Source organism: Acanthaster planci, unplaced genomic scaffold (assembly GCF_054643075.1).
Source record: "Acanthaster planci isolate LZ-2023a unplaced genomic scaffold, COTS_SCS Contig15, whole genome shotgun sequence".
In the NCBI taxonomy this organism is placed as follows: Eukaryota; Metazoa; Echinodermata; class Asteroidea; order Valvatida; family Acanthasteridae; genus Acanthaster; species Acanthaster planci.
The window spans coordinates 64,393-81,454 of NW_028257639.1; the positions used below are offsets into that span (position 1 = coordinate 64,393).

At 39.9% G+C, this 17,062-nt stretch overlaps 1 protein-coding gene across 1 annotated transcript; it reads right to left on the reverse strand.

Moving 5' to 3' along the window:
* Positions 1–910: 910 nt before the first annotated feature.
* LOC147795487 (uncharacterized) lies at positions 911–16,482 on the reverse strand. Its single transcript, XM_087131810.1, has 8 exons — positions 16,052–16,482; positions 8,164–8,280; positions 6,354–6,475; positions 5,796–6,039; positions 4,655–4,945; positions 3,325–3,446; positions 2,740–2,992; positions 911–1,957 (listed from the first exon to the last, which is right to left on the reverse strand). Exons 1-8 carry the CDS (start codon positions 16,422–16,424, stop codon positions 1,701–1,703), a joined length of 1,779 nt encoding a protein of 592 aa, XP_086987936.1. The 5' UTR covers positions 16,425–16,482; the 3' UTR covers positions 911–1,700.
* Between the last annotated feature and the right edge of the window lie 580 nt (positions 16,483–17,062).

The following is a 17,062-nucleotide window of genomic DNA, read 5'->3' on the forward strand; positions in this document are numbered from 1 at the left end:
CCATCATACTGGACAGTGCCCTCCATGTCTTCAGGAGCTTGGGGGGGGACATCCAATCCGTTGTGAAAAGACCCTTCCTGCTGACTAAGTCAAAGGCCTTTGTTAGGTTTACGAAGGCAATGTAAAGTGGGCGTCTCCGCTCCCGCTACTACTTTTCTTGCAGTTGTCGCAGTGAGCAAACGATGTCGATTGTTGAAATGCCAACCCTGAATCTTCACTGCGCTTCTGGGTAGACGCGTTCGGCGAGTGCCTGCAATCTGTTCAGAATCACTTGGGCACCGTAAAGATGCATGTTCGCTTCAACAGGGCGAAGCTTTAGATCAAACGCCTCCGCACCATACAACGTTACCCATAGCCTGAACATCGCTAAGGGAAACTACTAATTAACACTATTTTCCTTCCCTCTTTTGTCTGCAAATGATATCCCCCTCCAACTTGGGGTCCATTTCAATCTGTTGTATTTTTTCTTTGATCTCTTCCCACCTTACATTCCTTTGTTGTTCAACCATGCCTTTCATGCAGTCCCCTTTATCCACCTGCAGCTTTCTTGACCTTTCCTTTTATCCTCCTGCATTCATCCATGCTTGGTTGATTCTCCGTTTGCTTGTTTGTTCTGTGCACTTTTGCCGTTGAGAAAGATTCTGCTAGGATCGAAACGTCAGGCCCTCCAAATTTTGTGATTTGTATTTTAGGTCACTCTAGTCAGCAAGCAGTTTGCAGCAGTTTTATATTTATATCGTGGTTAAACATGTTTTAAAAAGTGGGCACAAAAAGGTGTTTCTAAATTAGTTAGCAACTTTTTAGAGCGTAGGCATGACAGATTTGTACCTCGGAATACTGAGCATGCGCTGTCGCGAAAAATGTTATTTGACGAAATGAAAGAATGACAGAAACACATTTTTTCATTGCTTCATTTTTTACCAGCATAAAGCTTGTGCTCGGTCTTAACACTGGAACTAAAAGCTGTGTTTTACATCAATTACTTAGTTGCACAATTATGGTGCGCTATTCACAAGACATGCTCATTATCTAATACACTAATTGTCGATTTAACATTTTTTTAATAAATCCTAAAAAGTATCATTTGTGAAAAGTTATTGAATGTTTGATATGACATTTTATGTATGTCTAAATGTTCATGTTCACCTGTTTTATACATAATCCTTTTTCATTTTTCTTTCAGCATATTACCTCTTTTATATTCAGATTCATTAATGCCAAATATATGTAACGTTAAACATACGTTCAGTCAAAAATAAGCATATAATCGCCTTCTTAAAATGTATGATTTCTCAACTCACATTCAAGATCAAAATCTAATAGACTAGCTGGTGCCTATAATCTTCAGAATTGGTGCTCTTTGTTCGGTAATTGTATCCCGGCATTTACTATGCGTGAATGATGGTAACTTAACCGAATCAATTCACCAAAAAAGACCCCCTCCCCAATTTCCCAAAAATGGCGCTACGCACGAAAAGGCCCACCTGAAAAAGGAAAAACATGTATACATGTAAATGATGACAAGTAAAACTGAAGCAGTGTAATAAACGACAGAAAGTTACACCTCTGGTGTCTAAAAGCAGTTAAGCTTCAATTAACATGAGTAGTCAGCTCGAAGGCTATGAAAGATCAACATGATGCCGGTTTGTTTTGACACGTTATCCCTGTGTATGGTTTTCACTGGGGGTCTCCGATGAGTTTTATGACCAGCTACGACGCAGCTTCATTTCACTTTTTACTATTCGATGGCCTGCCCATCCATCCGATGTTATACCGCGATCATTTGGACCTTGTTGATATTCTCCATTAAGGCCGTACGGAGCACCAGAGGTACCATTGCATGTGTCAAGCCACCAGCCTCCCTTCAGCTCAGCTGCACAATTAGCATTGGTATCCTCATCATTGTCCATGTCGTATGTAGAGAAGCTTCGACCACTGAGATGTGGAGGGAGGGGATCTGATGCAGACATAAGAAAGAAATCATTTGACAATCAACTCCAACTGAAAATTGTAACTCTGAGAAAAACGAGTAAATTGAGAAAGAGTATGCCGCCATTGCATTGTTATAATGGAGCAATGTTGCCGGTGAGACTAGGGCTAACCGTGGGCTCAGATTTTCAGACTTAGTGTTGGGGTTCTGTGCTTAAACGAACTTAAAAGTATGTTGGTTCGGACTTAAAAACCTCTCAAGAATTTACTACATCCCAAAGTCCTCCATGTGGTAGATGAAGAACTTTTGTCTACATGGAAAATAATCTGATAATGACAAAGACGAAAGACGGGAAAGTCATCCGATGTTTCCATTTGTAACAAACTTTAGTCAGCATAAAATTGAAGAGAAAAATACAAGTAGGTGACAATATAAGCAATTGACTATTTGTAATTATTGGGTAAGTTTTTCTTTAAGCTGTAAAAGTGGGAGACAAATGACGCCATAAGGAATGATGAAGGGCTGCCTTTGGGCTAAGATTTCTGAGTTAAGGAGTTGGGTCTGGGTCATGTATCCTTTATTCAGTGTTCGCTTTATTTATCTCACAACTTTGGTAAAGCCAGCTGTATTGTAAAATTTTGAATCTGGAAGTCCAGATAGGAGAGGGAGATGGGAAATCAGAGGGAGGATCTACCTCTCCTTATGTGACTTTGCCTCCATCATTTTGCAAAATGCACGAACAAAACAAGACAAGTTTTTGTCAGTTATTGCCATACTGTATCTACCGGGCTATCTGTGGCATCACATACTTGACCGAACTGATTCATCAAAAGTCAGTTTGTAATCGTTGCCCTCTATGCGAAAATGCTCTGCGTGGAAGGTCTTGTGCTTTCCCGTATGATCCTTCAGATCTATCTGTAGTCTCCACCTCCAATCCGAAGTCAGTTGACGAAGTTTTTCGTTTCCAAGCCAGAACTCGCCCGTCAGATCGCCGAATCCGTCCTGGTACTCGGTCCAGTTGCGAGTGAAATTCACCGACCCGTTAAATCGCCTCTGAAACAACTGTAACAAAATAATTTAATTAACTTGTATTGAACAATCTGTAAGTACCAGGCATTCCAAAACCATAATCTATGACATCTCGACATAATGGTGCGCACAGTCAGTCTGCTGAACGACCCATACTGTGACTGGATTCAGTCGAGCTGTTCGTATTAACTGGCGACTTTTCTTCAACAACTTTTCAAACACAATAGAATCATTTTTAATGCTTGAGACACGGCGTAAACATCTGATGGAGGTAGAACTAACTAACCGCTTGATTAAATCAGTTCCATTCAGGATAATCCGCCACCTGGCCACTTGAAAATATCAAAGCGGTGTAACAAACTTACGGTCCAGCCGCCAGGTGTAGCATCCATATCACAGTAGACCTCTAGACCGTCAGGGTACTTCCTCGGGTAGATGGTGTACACACCACTCTGACGGATACCATGGTTGTACAAAGTGTAGCAATCTGAAAAATTAAAGAAATTCTCTGAAATTTGCATGCAAAACATAACACATCATTATTGATGGTCTTTGAAGGGTGCAATCTTGTGACGTCACGCCTCCAGTGGCGACGGTTTGGACAACTGCGCCCTCCTATACTTGGGGCCAGAGCTGTGTATAGAGAAACTGGCGCCGGCTTCAGATTTTAGAGCAAAATGGTTGATCCTTATGAGTGCAGTAGAGCGTGCGCCTATTGCACGGCACGTCCGTGTGCACTGCCGCATACACCTGTCAGTTTGTTTTCAACAATCGTCACACCCATGGCAAAATTCTCTCTATTCAAGGCTGCTCGGGGTGAGGTACGGACGCCCGCATGGGACTTTCCGGGCCATTTGAGGCGATCAACCCTTTGAATCAACCGTGAGCTCCTACAACTTCTCAAGCCCCTCAACGACGCATGCAGTACTCAGGCAAAGTCCGCTAAGCCAGAACTTTGATTTTTTTGGGGGGGGGGGGTTTCTTGTGGTTTGGTTTAGTTTGCCAAGCTCGTAGCTCAGGTAAAACTTATAAACATATTTGCCTCGCAACCTCTCAAAAGAGAAATCTGAGCACCAACCGCACATGGTGAGGCACATGCAGAGTAAATAGTAACAAATGCCTTCTTTGCTGAGAAGAAATCTCATAAGAGCGGCGGGCTCCAATTACTTAAATTTACAAACTTCTGTTAGTTGATTGTTGTATTCTTTAACCTATTGTATTGAGAACTGATTAGATGTTTTATTAAAAGTAATAATCTGGTATCCTATTTACTTCAATTTAGCTATGCTATGTCGAGCTTCAGGATTTACCCTTTTATCTTGAAGCGACTCAGCTTCATTTCGCGACTCCGCGCTAACGCAAGGTTCCCCCGATCAGCCCATCTAATACTGCGGTAATCCCGTCGGTCGAATTCTCAGGAAGGAGATATTTGCCGTTCAGATTGCTCTAAGATTCCTGCGGAGACTCACACTGGTCAAACCACCAACCTCCTCTCGCCAGAGAGTGCGTTCCCCCCCCCCAAAAAAAAAGGCTCGGCCGATGTTCTGCAGTTGTGCAAAAGTCAAAATTAATGAGGCGCTCTAATTATTGGCATTTTATCGGTAAAACGTGAATGGAAATAAGACCTGTAAGGTAACAAGCACGTTCTAATGAGATTTGGTTGTGTCAAAAAGATTCTGAGTCTTAATGACTTACCATAGGGGCGGAAGCGATGCAGCTTCATTTCAACACCAAGAACTACTGAAACGTTCCGTCCATCCACCCATCTAATACCACGGTATTCCAAGTCAGTGGAATTCGTGGAATTCTCAGGAAGGAAATATTCGCCGTTCAGATTGCTCCAAGAATCCTGCGGAGACTCACACTGGCCAAACCACCAACCTCCTCTCGTCAGAGCAGCACAGTTGAGATGGTCCTCGCCGTCGTTGTCTTTATCGTAGGTGGAGAATGGGCGTGGTGTCTTGCTTGATGGCAAGGGGGAATCACCTATACAGTGAAAAAAAAGTTAGGAAGATGCAAACATTGTTTTTGTGTTCAACAGAGATCAAAATGTCGTGGTTTTCAAACTCTAGAACCATTGAAACCGGAATACATGAAACCCAAAATGGGATACCTTGTAGAGAAGCCACTCTATTATGACCTTTGCAATGTATCAAGAAAAGTCCAAGAGATTTACTTTAACCAACTTTATATTTGAGATCATTTTCATAACATACTTAACACAACGCTTGGGAAAAGATTGGAAGGTCATGGTAAATGACATTGCCGTGACTGAACTACTACTAGCTAGCCCTGTTTGCCAGTGGCTGCAACTTTTTCTTTTAGACGTCTGAGTCCTAGCCAGCCGCAACCTTTAGAACAAGGCCAAAATGTCTGTCAGCCAAGTAGAGGACTCTGGTTGAGCGCCAAGTAGGGACAGCCTACTATAACCAGCTGAGATCGTGAAAACACATGTTATTAAGAAGGCAGACATAATTTTGCTGTGGGTGACGTCATACCTTCCCTTTCGTCTTGCTTAGGCTGTAATGCGACACATAATCTTTCGGCTCCGTAGACTTTTTCTTAATTGAAATTTCCAGCTCGACCGTTTATGGAGTTTGCTTCCATTCATAGCATCGTTTGCCCCGTCTTCCTCCCTGGACACAACTGTTTTCATCTTGATAAATTTCTTCTATTCTTTTGGATGATCTGAATAAGCATTCAGACTTCAAAAGTGGGATACAACTTTCAAAGGTAAATTATCTTATTCAAAATGAAAGTGGTTGCTCAGGGGACAAGTGAACGGCTTTGGTCAAGGTAATGTTCCCACCTTCCAAATACCAAAGAAAGACCATACCTGTAGATCCGTTAATAAACAGGGCGTAGTTGTCGCCCTCTACACGGAATAGCCATCGGTACGTCTTATGGATCTGATGGTCAAACGTCACATCAATCTGTAGCAACCATTCTTTCTGCGATGTTAACTGACGAAGTTTCTCGTTTCCCAGCCAGAACTCCCCCGTCAGATCGCCGAATCCGTCCCGGTACTCGGTCCAGTTGCGATTGAAATTTACAGACCCGTTAAACCGCCTCTGAAACACCTACAATGAAAACAACCGTGTTGGTGTTGAACCATTATGCTTGTGGGAAGCAACTTTCGTAACAAGCAATTTAAATCAATGTCCATCAAAAGTACATTCTAATGAGGGCAAGATTTAGGTTGTCTGGTTTGTTTCATTTGTAAAAATGTTTATTAACAATACCAAATTGGGCATACGTTTTTTTCGGGGGGGCGGCGGGAGATAGCATTCACTCAACCTTTGAAAATCAAAGGCGAGTCGTTTTAAGCGTGAAATTTCCGTTCGCTAAGGAGAAAGTTGCCATTACTGCTGTCAATTTATCAAAACAAACTTACATTCCAGCCTCCGTATTTAGCATCCATATCACAGTAGACCTCAAAGCTGTCAGAGTATTTCGACGCGTAGATGGTGTACACACCACTCGTGGTGATACCAATATTAAACAAGGAAAGGCAATCTGAAAAGAAAAGATGTCTGGAATGAACATTGTGCTGTGAATTAATGTAGAGGCCTATGGTCGGTTAAATATATAACAGACAAGAAATAATAACATAACTCATTTAGGGGAGTGTGGGGCAAGTGGGTCATCGGGGCAACTGGCCCACTCTTAGACAAATTAAATTAAAAGATTATAATACTGACCACGTGCGTTTAAACAACTATATTTATTTTTTTTCAGAGATTAAGCTGAACATAAATTGAGGCCGTAATGAAAAAGATAGATAAATGCCCAAACCAACCAGCTCCATACTTAGCTTAACATCCCAAAAACCAGAAATCACCTAACTGGAGGAAAGGTATAGGAATTTTCTACTTAATATTTTAAATTGTACTCTTTTGGTGGCAAATTTTAAGGTTTTAAGGATATGGTCCACTTGCCCCAGGTGTGGGGCCAGTGGTCCACTTTTGCATGAAATTTTAGGGAGTTAATATTCATAGCCTAAGTTTTATTAATGTAGTTGATTTCAGCTGTTTGCAAAAAGCAAACAAGTGTTTTGGTCATGTTTTAAGGTTAGTTTTACCCTTTTCCTGGATTATTGAATATGGTTAGAATCAAGAATGTGCTTAAGTGGTCCAATAGCCCCACTTTCCCTTATAGCTCTGAATTTAAAGCCTATTTTTAACATAAAAATAAAAGCAAATATTATCAATGGTCCTTAACCCTAAAAGATGCTTTTTATTATTTATAGTCGGGGAAATTCCGTCTGTAGCGATACCATTTCTCCAATGACTGCTTGCCTTGAAACATGACGTACTAATTATGGTATCCGTTTAACCCAACAGCATAGCATTATAAATATTGTGCGCGAGCGTATAGGTCTTACACGCTAAAGAGGTAGAAAAAAGTGTTAACTTTTCCACTGGCTAAGATCAGTGAGAAAGTTAACATTGTTATATACCTCTTTTGGAAAAATTGAGGTTTGAGCACTTTGTCTAGTTTACTATATCGGTTTAAAATGACTGTAAGAAAACTCATGAAGGCTCGGCAAGGGAAGGAAACGAGATGCGTTGCGAAGATATCTGAATCAAAACTTCGGAGGAGGTCTTCCCCATCAACAGTTAATTCATCATACATGTAATGCATAATGCTTATTTTTTATTACAAAAACAAGCATTAAATGCCATATGATGGTCCTTGTCTGACTTCTGCTTTCCGATACCCCACCTCTTCAGTTTCACACTATATTTTTCCTTAGTACGTGTATGCACGAGAGTTATGATTCTCGTGTCCTCGTGCCATGTAATTTCACTACAGGGAAAACCTAACTGCAAGTTAAGTGTGTTATAGTCGGTATGACAGTCTCGTGAGATAGAAGCTAAGAGGCGTGACCATTAATGATAATCGTTATTTAAATTACCACTAATGGGTCATTAGGGATACATTCCCATAAGAACGTGCACAAAATTTTCCAACTTTACTGTCCCATAATTCAATATTCCCTAATCTGATTTGAACAAAACTTTTTATGTTTTCATTTTAGACCCTAATCTATCAAGTCTCAAAATTTTGGAGAAAAAAAATTCGGCCTCCTTCTGGTAGTTGGGGAGACACTGAAATGTCTCCCTAGAAGCCAATGTCTAGCTATATAATGGGACAAAAAAGGACTACGGAAGCTTTACTTCAGCATCATATTATTCAATTACCCAATGATTTGTCCTCGCAACTTGTACCGTAGAAACCAGGTTCACATTGACACTGGAAAGAGCCGCCAGATGGACTGCATGTTCCTCCGTTTTGACAAGGGTTAGGACTGCAAGGATCTTGACACAATCAGACAGGAAGTTAATTCTTAGTTTACATTCAAATTACTTCTCAGTTTTGAATGAAATAAACTGACTGAGACTACGAGCCAACAGTCACACAAATCTGGAAGGTCAGAACACGTAACAGCACACCGTAAATGCGTCTTGATACAGATCAACGAGAGAGTGATAAATGATTGCAGGCCATAGTGAGACTATCGGCCGGTTCATACAAAAGCGAAAGGGAAGTGAATTTGGCGTGACGACAAATGTGTACATTTCGCCGGAGTGGATTTTTTTCAGTTTACTCTTATTTAGACAAATTATTTGAAATTTAAAAAAATCCAAGCAATCAATCTCTGTTTTTGCCTAATTAAAAACTCTTTCTGCAGACTACAAAATTATAAATTGTAGAAAGCCAAACGAAGAAAACAACGGAGTATATCAGTGGAGAGCTGTAATGCATGACATTTTGTTTTATAGGGAAAACTAGCTGCGTACGCGTCTGTAGGTCAGTTTCTTTCACCACGGTTGGAGTTTTATCTGATGAGTTCAAATAATTGAAATAAGAATACCAATACATGCCAATTTTATTGTTAGCGGTGTAGTCATCTGAAATGATGTTGATGAAAGGAGGGTGGAAAGTGAAATAAAAATTTCGGAACCTGAAAAACAGTTAAAGGTGACAATTTCATAGTTTATGAAATAAGCATGGTTGGGGATATAATATTGCTTAGCACATGAGTTTACCTGGACTAAAAAAAGTTAGCAACTACAATAGTAATGATATGTCAAGTGTATTGCTTATGATAGTTGAGCATTGGTTTCTGCTTTGCAACACGAAAGCTAGAATCTTACCACGGAACGTTTTACAACTTCCACTGCTGAAATATATTCACAACGGAAACAGTTTTGACAAGGGTTAGCACTGCTGGCATCTTGACACAAAATGAAATAAATACTTGATGTTGGAAACAGACAGACGAAGACCTGACCAAATTACTCTGCACCCCAGGAACAGTTTTGCTAGCAATGATAGCCCTGTCGGCAAATTATTTCACCCTGCATGTCCAACACTACCCACCGTCAGATGATGCCCTCTGTTGTCTTGCTCTATGGTCAAGGCGACCGATACATTACAAGAAAACACAAGTCATGGCAGGCCCACGTTGCTGTACTGCGCGTCAGCGTCCGATAGCAACGCGACAAAACTGTCGGCAATTTCTTTCTATTAACCGCAACACAGCATACACAGACTGAATGTTTATCGTGCACAAAATGATTATTTCTATATGTATCTCCCTCCTTATACATCTTAACCTGTAACACATAAGCTGTAATTACAAGTGACGCCAAACATGTTCTCCCAACATTGGGCGTATCAAGAAAATTCAAACAAAGTTCAGTGGAATTCTTCGACAAACTTTAGCGAAAAGCAAAACGTGCAAACAAGAACATGGCACAACGCCCTCTAGGGTTCATAAGAAATCCCCGCTCTGACGTCACCTTCATTAGAATAAGTGATGGACGTCCGCTGCACTCACCACCCTGAAAGGTTATTTGGGTAGGGGAGTCCCCTATAGCCTCAGGGGACAAAAATATATGTAGCAAAACATGCACAAAAAGTATGGCCCTTGAAATCCAGTACCAAGAAATGGGCTTCGATAGGTCGGTAAAGGGTGCTGGCTGTGTATTTTATGTCAGTGCTATTATATTGAGATTTGTTTTCTCAGACCTGGGGATTGGCAAGGGAGTAGAAAATAGTGTTGAATAGAAGCCCATAAACGGTGGGGTGGGCGGAGCTTGGAAACGTCCATGTCTGAAGAATCTTGTGCTTTTATTCTTATTGTTAGAATTGTAATTGTTATCTATTTTGTATAATAAAAGTAGTCTAGAAATTAACTGTAACCATATCGAAACTATAGCGATAAAGGCTACATTGAAAGCTACCTACCTCAATTTGAAACAATTAATTAAAGATCTGTATTTAACCTACACGCAAGCGCATTGGTGTAACACGAAATTGACGGTGAGACTAAGGGTTTTAATTAAAATATTGATAGGCCTAAATAGTGTTTAGCCAATGAACATAGGATACAAAATGTTCAACTTTTAATCGTGCTCACAAAGTGATACGCCTAGTATAAAACTGACTAAATACAAAACACAAGAACAGACTCTTTCGTCTATCAATACTCCACCCTTCAATCACATAGCGACAGAATTTCCAGTACAAACGATATTAAATCGACTATAGGCCTGCGTATGTACAAACCGTGGCAATCAAAGTAGTGATAAATCTTGGTCGCTGGTAAAGATTGGAGTATCAGCGTAGAACGGTTCCTGTGACCGGAAATTAAATGTCTTGATGCTTGTGACAGTAGCATCTTATTATGTACTCGGCCTCGACGGATATAATTATGCACATTATTATAATTATACCCATGTTCATTTGAATCTGTGATAGACTTCGCTCAAGGCGGTTATAACATAATTAAGTTACTGAATCAACATTTTTTACTAATATCTTAATGTCTCATCAGTTATTACTTAGTTCCGCTTTTCACAGCTGGACAGGAACAAATTTCTCTGTGACAAATCGCTCATGAAGCTGGAGCAAAATGTGGCAAATCGCTTATTATATCTGGAGTCTCTTGATATAGTTTTGGATCGAAATACATTTATGACAATATCGCTAAAGACAATAGTAGTTCTGTGATCCAACTGCGGACCGTAACAAGAATATTTTAGAATACCGAATAAGAATTAACGCGTACCCAAGCTGCAACAAACAAAACAAATTTTAATGTTCTTTCTCTGCATCGCGTTTCTACAGTCTCCGTATAATGGTTTGATAAAAAAGCCCTCATAAAGATACAAATGATTGTACTTTTGGAAGAAAAGGGAATTTTGATCCCTGACGGGTGTGTATTAGTGTAGTGCAACCTTAACAAGATTATACTGCCCCCGCTGAACAACACTCACTGCGCTGGCAAAAACTCTTACCGCTTAGTGCAATGACTCTCATCGCGCCGTGTAATGCGGGCCTGAACAGATGTTTCACGCCCAGTCTTGATTAAATGTGAGAGCTCTTTGATTCAGTCTCACACATGCAAACGGTAGCCACGGAACTGGCAGGGGGCCTGTTACGAAGACTGTTTTTTATCTGTCTGTGGTGTGCTATGTTTATAAGCTGAGCAATGACGGGAAGTTTTTATCATGAAGGAATCTGGAAAGGCTTCATGTGGCCCGTTCCTGATGAATTTTTGGTTTGTCTTTCGTTATAAGCCAACTTTAAAGCTGTCTGTTAGCAGGCATGTTGAATGCTTTTGTCAGCTTTTGTCTGTTTGGTGGGAATTGCAGTCAAATCGCAAAATCTGCATGTTTGGCCGAAACAATTGTTATTTACATTAACCGTGGAAGTTGCAGGCAAAGTGCTTGACCGACGTTCTGTCGTCGGTTCAAGTTGAGGCACAAAATGACAACCAGAACACTGAATCTTTGACAGCAAATATTCTTGATGATTTTGCCGACTGAAGTAACCAGATAAATTGCATATTAATAAATGATAGGCCTTTTTAAAGATGGTTGCAACATAATGAAATTGCTGAATCAACATTTTGACTGATATCTTTTATACTGTTCCCCTATCCGCTCTGCGTCGGACGGAAACACACTGCTCCGTGACAAACGGCTTAATGTTACATGGTCAAACTGTGACAGGATTGCAGCTAGACGAGATAGCTTCTAATTGGTACCGGTACAAAATTTGACAAGATCGCGTATGATAAAGTGATTCCTGATCTAGTTTTGGACAGAAACAAGAACTTTGCTAAGTATTCGATAAGATTAAGCGCTCATTCAAGCCGCGAGGAGCGAAACAATTTTGAATGCCTATAGGCCCTGAGTCTCGTTTCTTGGGTCCCGATGTATTGTGCAGAGATGTGTAAAAATAAATAATGATAAATACGAACGATTGTAATTTTAGAAGCAAAAATGGGTTCTGCGCCCAAATGTTTTGACCTATAAATTGCCAATTGCCTATGAATTGGCTTATTTATCTTTGGATCACATTCGCTCCGTCGCAATATCAGCAGAAAAAGGTTCTCTGATCAAAGAATTTGAAAAAATACGTTCTTTGTAAAAGTGCATTGTTCAATGAATATCAACAAAAGCATTAAAGGGTCTGTGTGAGCACCAGAAATGGAAACAAGATTTATGTGGACGGTTTGCATTTAGAAAGAAAAAATGAAGAAAGCTCAGAAACCATTTTATGGATTTCTTTTGAAAAAATCTGAAGTTATGTTATTTTTTGGTATTCTGGAAACATGCATATTGTGTTAAGATGTTTTCGATGTTTTTCAAAGCTTTAGCTGGATTGAAAGTATGAAAATCGACAGAGAGTGACTTTTTTACAAATTAAATGCCGACATGTGCTTTAATTTAATTACAAACGAAAACATGCATCTTGGTGCGGTTTCCTATGAAGGAATGAAATTTGCTTCACAATTCTTGATTTTTTACCCAAAAGGAAAGATATATTTTATATCGTTTCTATTCTCAATTATAAATGTTATTAAAGTTATACTCAGATACGTTAACCAAGTCACAACGTCAAGGGACCCAAGAACACAGTAAAAGGGATTAGAAACTTGAAATGTATATTCATTAATTCTCGTATTGTCTGTAATAAGATGAATTGAACACAATTTTAGAATTTTAAAGACGCAAACATTGTGTGCATCAGGGAATCTCACTTGTTGGATAATATAAACTCGAGTGAAATTTTTCAAGACAACTATGGTGGTTTTAGGAAAAACAAACAGGCAAGAAGGAGGCGTCCTTGTTGCGTTCAGAAAAGGTCTCTCTGTTATGCATCGGCCAGATCTTGACTCCGATTGTGAGATTTTGTGGTGTGAGGTAATGTATAAAAGTAAAGGTTCAATTTTATAAGGAGTTTTTACCGACCGCTCAGCAGTGGGGACCGAGGTCATCGATGAGCTAAGTCTTTTTAAATCACTAAATTAGAGAATTGGACTAATCATAAGAAAATTATTCTCACTGGCGATTTCAATTTACCAGTTTTCTTTGGGATGACGGCTACCGAGTCCCATAGTCAGTTCCGAATTGTTAGTGCTCAACACTGTTTCACTGATCGCAACTTTTTATTTCAGCATATTAATGAGCCTACTAAACATTTGACAAATTTAGCAAAATTTTAGATTATTTTCCACCAAACCGGCTAGTGTCGCTGATTCTTCTATCACACAAACTATAAAATACATCACTCTCTGTAAACGCGCGAGTGCGCCCTTTAGATTGCCCTTGTTTTGTTGTCATACGTGCGCGGCCGTGACCGATTACGCGACCGGTCCATAGCGTAAATGTGTTCACGAGTTGCCTTGGATACGAAGTGTCTTCTGTATGCAAATTGGATGAAACAAACTTTAGGCCGAAACAATGAGCCGTTGGATTATTAACATTTAAAGTTAACCATTGTTGGAACTCACAACAATTTTCTTTTTACTGTTAGAGTTTTGCCTACCGCAAGTTCGGCGGTGGCCAAACAACTCGGCTAGCCCTACCGCAAGGACAGCGGTGGGCCCATACACAAACCAATTAACGTCAGGTTTTCAAATAAGGTTACACCATATTAGATTTTTAGTAAAATACATCGCAAAGGTACATATTCTAACTCAGTCCGTATCCATGCCATCTTGCATGCATATATCGCATGCAGGGCAAGTCGTAAAATAGCCTGTTTTATTTAATACCACTGTTCACTTATGACAAGCGTGTCAGGTGTCTAGGGAGAGCGCCTTGACTATTTTGCACATGCGTGTAAGTACATTGCTAAGAGTATAATGCCTTGGTTATTATTATGGTAAGCATGCCATTTTTGCTTTTACTTTGTAATTTTTGTTCCAAGAATTGCGTTTCTTGAACTGTTATCATTTAATAATTGGGTCAGTGTGCTGATCAAGTTTGCTAGCCAATGAAGTAGCACTACTGTCCAAAAATACAATTAGCCTGTCTGCCTCTTTCGTTTTTCTGGGAGTAATGCTGATTTATTCCAGCTTTATTCCAGCTTAACACAGCTTTATTCCAAAACTGATTATTTCATAATACAAAAAGAAACTTAAGAAGTGCGGATGCTGACCAAATTGATGCAGTCCGGGAGGATAATATGCAAAAACCCTGGTTATTTTGGAAACATTTCTCGATGTTGCTGATTCCAGCATTCTACCCTTTCCTTGAGTCACGTGATATTACATTATTGATAAGAAAATGCAACAGATCCTTTCAAATTGCTAAGCATTCAAATCACTTGGCCTCACGATGAAACCTTTCCGCTGGCAGTGACTCTTTTGCGTTTGGCCAAGGAAACTCATAACCCAATTAACATATCAGGCGTGCCAAGGCCGTAATAAAATTTTGATCGAAGAAGATCATGTCAAACTCGATCAAACGCTTTTGAAAAATCCCAAAATCTGACATCCCCAGTGAGGTCTGCATGTGAATAACTACTGCAATCGTGAACAGCGTCAATTAACTGTGTTTCACCAGACCCCTGGGGCGGTAAAAACAATGCTGGTTATCATCACGAATTTTATTGGAATCGAGAAGAGCCGTAGCTCTGCCACAAACAATTTTCTTGAGGATCTTCCTTACAGTGGACATAAGTGAAACGGGCCTGTAATTTCTGGCTTCGTTACGTTTGCCTTTCTTAAATAACGAGACATTTGCTGGCTTCCAATCATCAGGCACATCCGTGTTCTGAGAGAAGCATTAAATAATTTGGCCAGTGGGAGCAAGATATTTAGCTCCCTGCTTCAGAATTCTCAAAGGATTTCCATCAGGGACTTGCGATTTGCTGACGTCAGTGTAACTGGTACACCTCAAATGAGGTACCGGTACATTCAATGACAGGCATGATTTCAATGTCAGATTTCAGGATCTAGCTCAGGCGTGTCACTACTAGAATGGTTAATGAAAGCAGAGAAGAATTAGGTATTAAACGGTAATTAAGAGTCTTTCTCTGAGTATCTTTAAATTGTCGCTCCATTCGCATCTTATCGTCTTACGTGTATTTTGTGTTTTCTTATTGTTTTGATTTTGTGTTTGTATAAAATGTATTTTAACACCTTTTTTTCTGCTAATCTTTTTATTGTTATTAATCTTTACTGTTTTTAATTAATGTTTTATTTATAATATTGGTCTCTATTTTATGTTCTCTATGTTCTAACTGTGATGCTTATATATTATCGTATGATGCAGTACAGTAGGCGAACTTTTAAGCGAAGCTTGTTCGAGCCGTCTGCTTGCAAATTTTCATGACGCTGACAACCACACTTGTAAGTAGCGGTGGGAAGTGAGATCGGGTGTTAATGGTCTTGTTCACGACCCTTGACATGGTCAGAAACTAATAATGAAAATTAACAAAATCATGCTGCATTCAGCAACAAATTCACAATCACTCGTTAATTGTATCGGTATTTTGAAGGACTTCTGCACATTTTATCTGTTTGACGATAAATACATGAAATTAGCTGGAGTCCCTTCTTTGTAACAGGCCCAGTCTCGGTACAAAGTGACAGCTCTTTGGACTTTGACTCTGTCTCACTGATGCAAACAGTATAATCGTGACCACAGAGCTGGTAGGTGGCCTGTCACAGGGGTCTTTTTTATTTGTCTGTAGCTTAAAGGTATGTAACATTGCGCCACGAAAGGAAGTTTTCTCAAATCACTAGAGGAATCTAGAAAGCCCCTCTTTTCTGACATGACTTACCGGCACCTGTACAGTCATTAGTGTCATTCAGCGAGTGGCGAAGTGTGTCCTCATCTTTATCGTAGTACACAGTCCCAGGCGTCACAGTGAAGTTTCCAGGATGCTCCCGTCTTGTAGCAAGGTTCAACTCGCACCTTTTGTTGCAGTCGTTGAAGTTAAAAGACTTGCAACGTTCATCCATGTTGCAGTCCCGTCCGCAGATGACACGAGAGCGTACGGATCTACGTGCGTACACAAACCCTTGCAGCGCACGATTTTCCGAGACGTACACGGTTTTATGGAATGGATTACATTGATGGCCAAAGACAAAAGTGACCATTCCCCCAAATATCAGCAGCCAAAAAAATTCGAAACCAGCGCATGGTTTTGCCATTGTAGAACTTGCTTGTTTTACTGGAAAATGTTACTGAATGTTCTTTTTCTCAATTGCAGTCGTGTAGGTTGGGAGATCATAGTGAAGCTCTAATGTAATGTTCTGGCTCCTCCCACGATGATGTCATCTTCCACCAATGACGACTTGCTTATTCAATGCTTATTCAATGCGACCACATATTTGCATTATTGTTGCATCCCAACTTGGGATCATTGAGTCCCTTGTCATTACTTCATGATTTTTAAACACAACAAATTTTCAAAGTGAATGGAATTTATTACGTTAAACTTAACTTTGTAATCCACAGAATATATCAGGCCTGAATGGGGCGACTGAACCCCCAGTTCTGAAAAAAGGGGAACATTATCAAAAAATAACTAAGGTAAGTGCATCAAAGTACCATTGCCAACAAAGTATGTAATTTTCATTGTCTGCCATCGCTTTCGCTTGTCTGTAAAATTAGACATTAAAAACTCTGGTCTCACCCCACCAGAAAAATCCTGGATTCGCTTTCTATATACATCTATAAAGTGGTGTGTGAAATTATGTCTTCCATATTTGTTTGGGCGTTAGATTTTATTTACATGCATCTGAATAGAAAATACCACTTCAGACCTTGGTGCAAAACCTGTTTAATT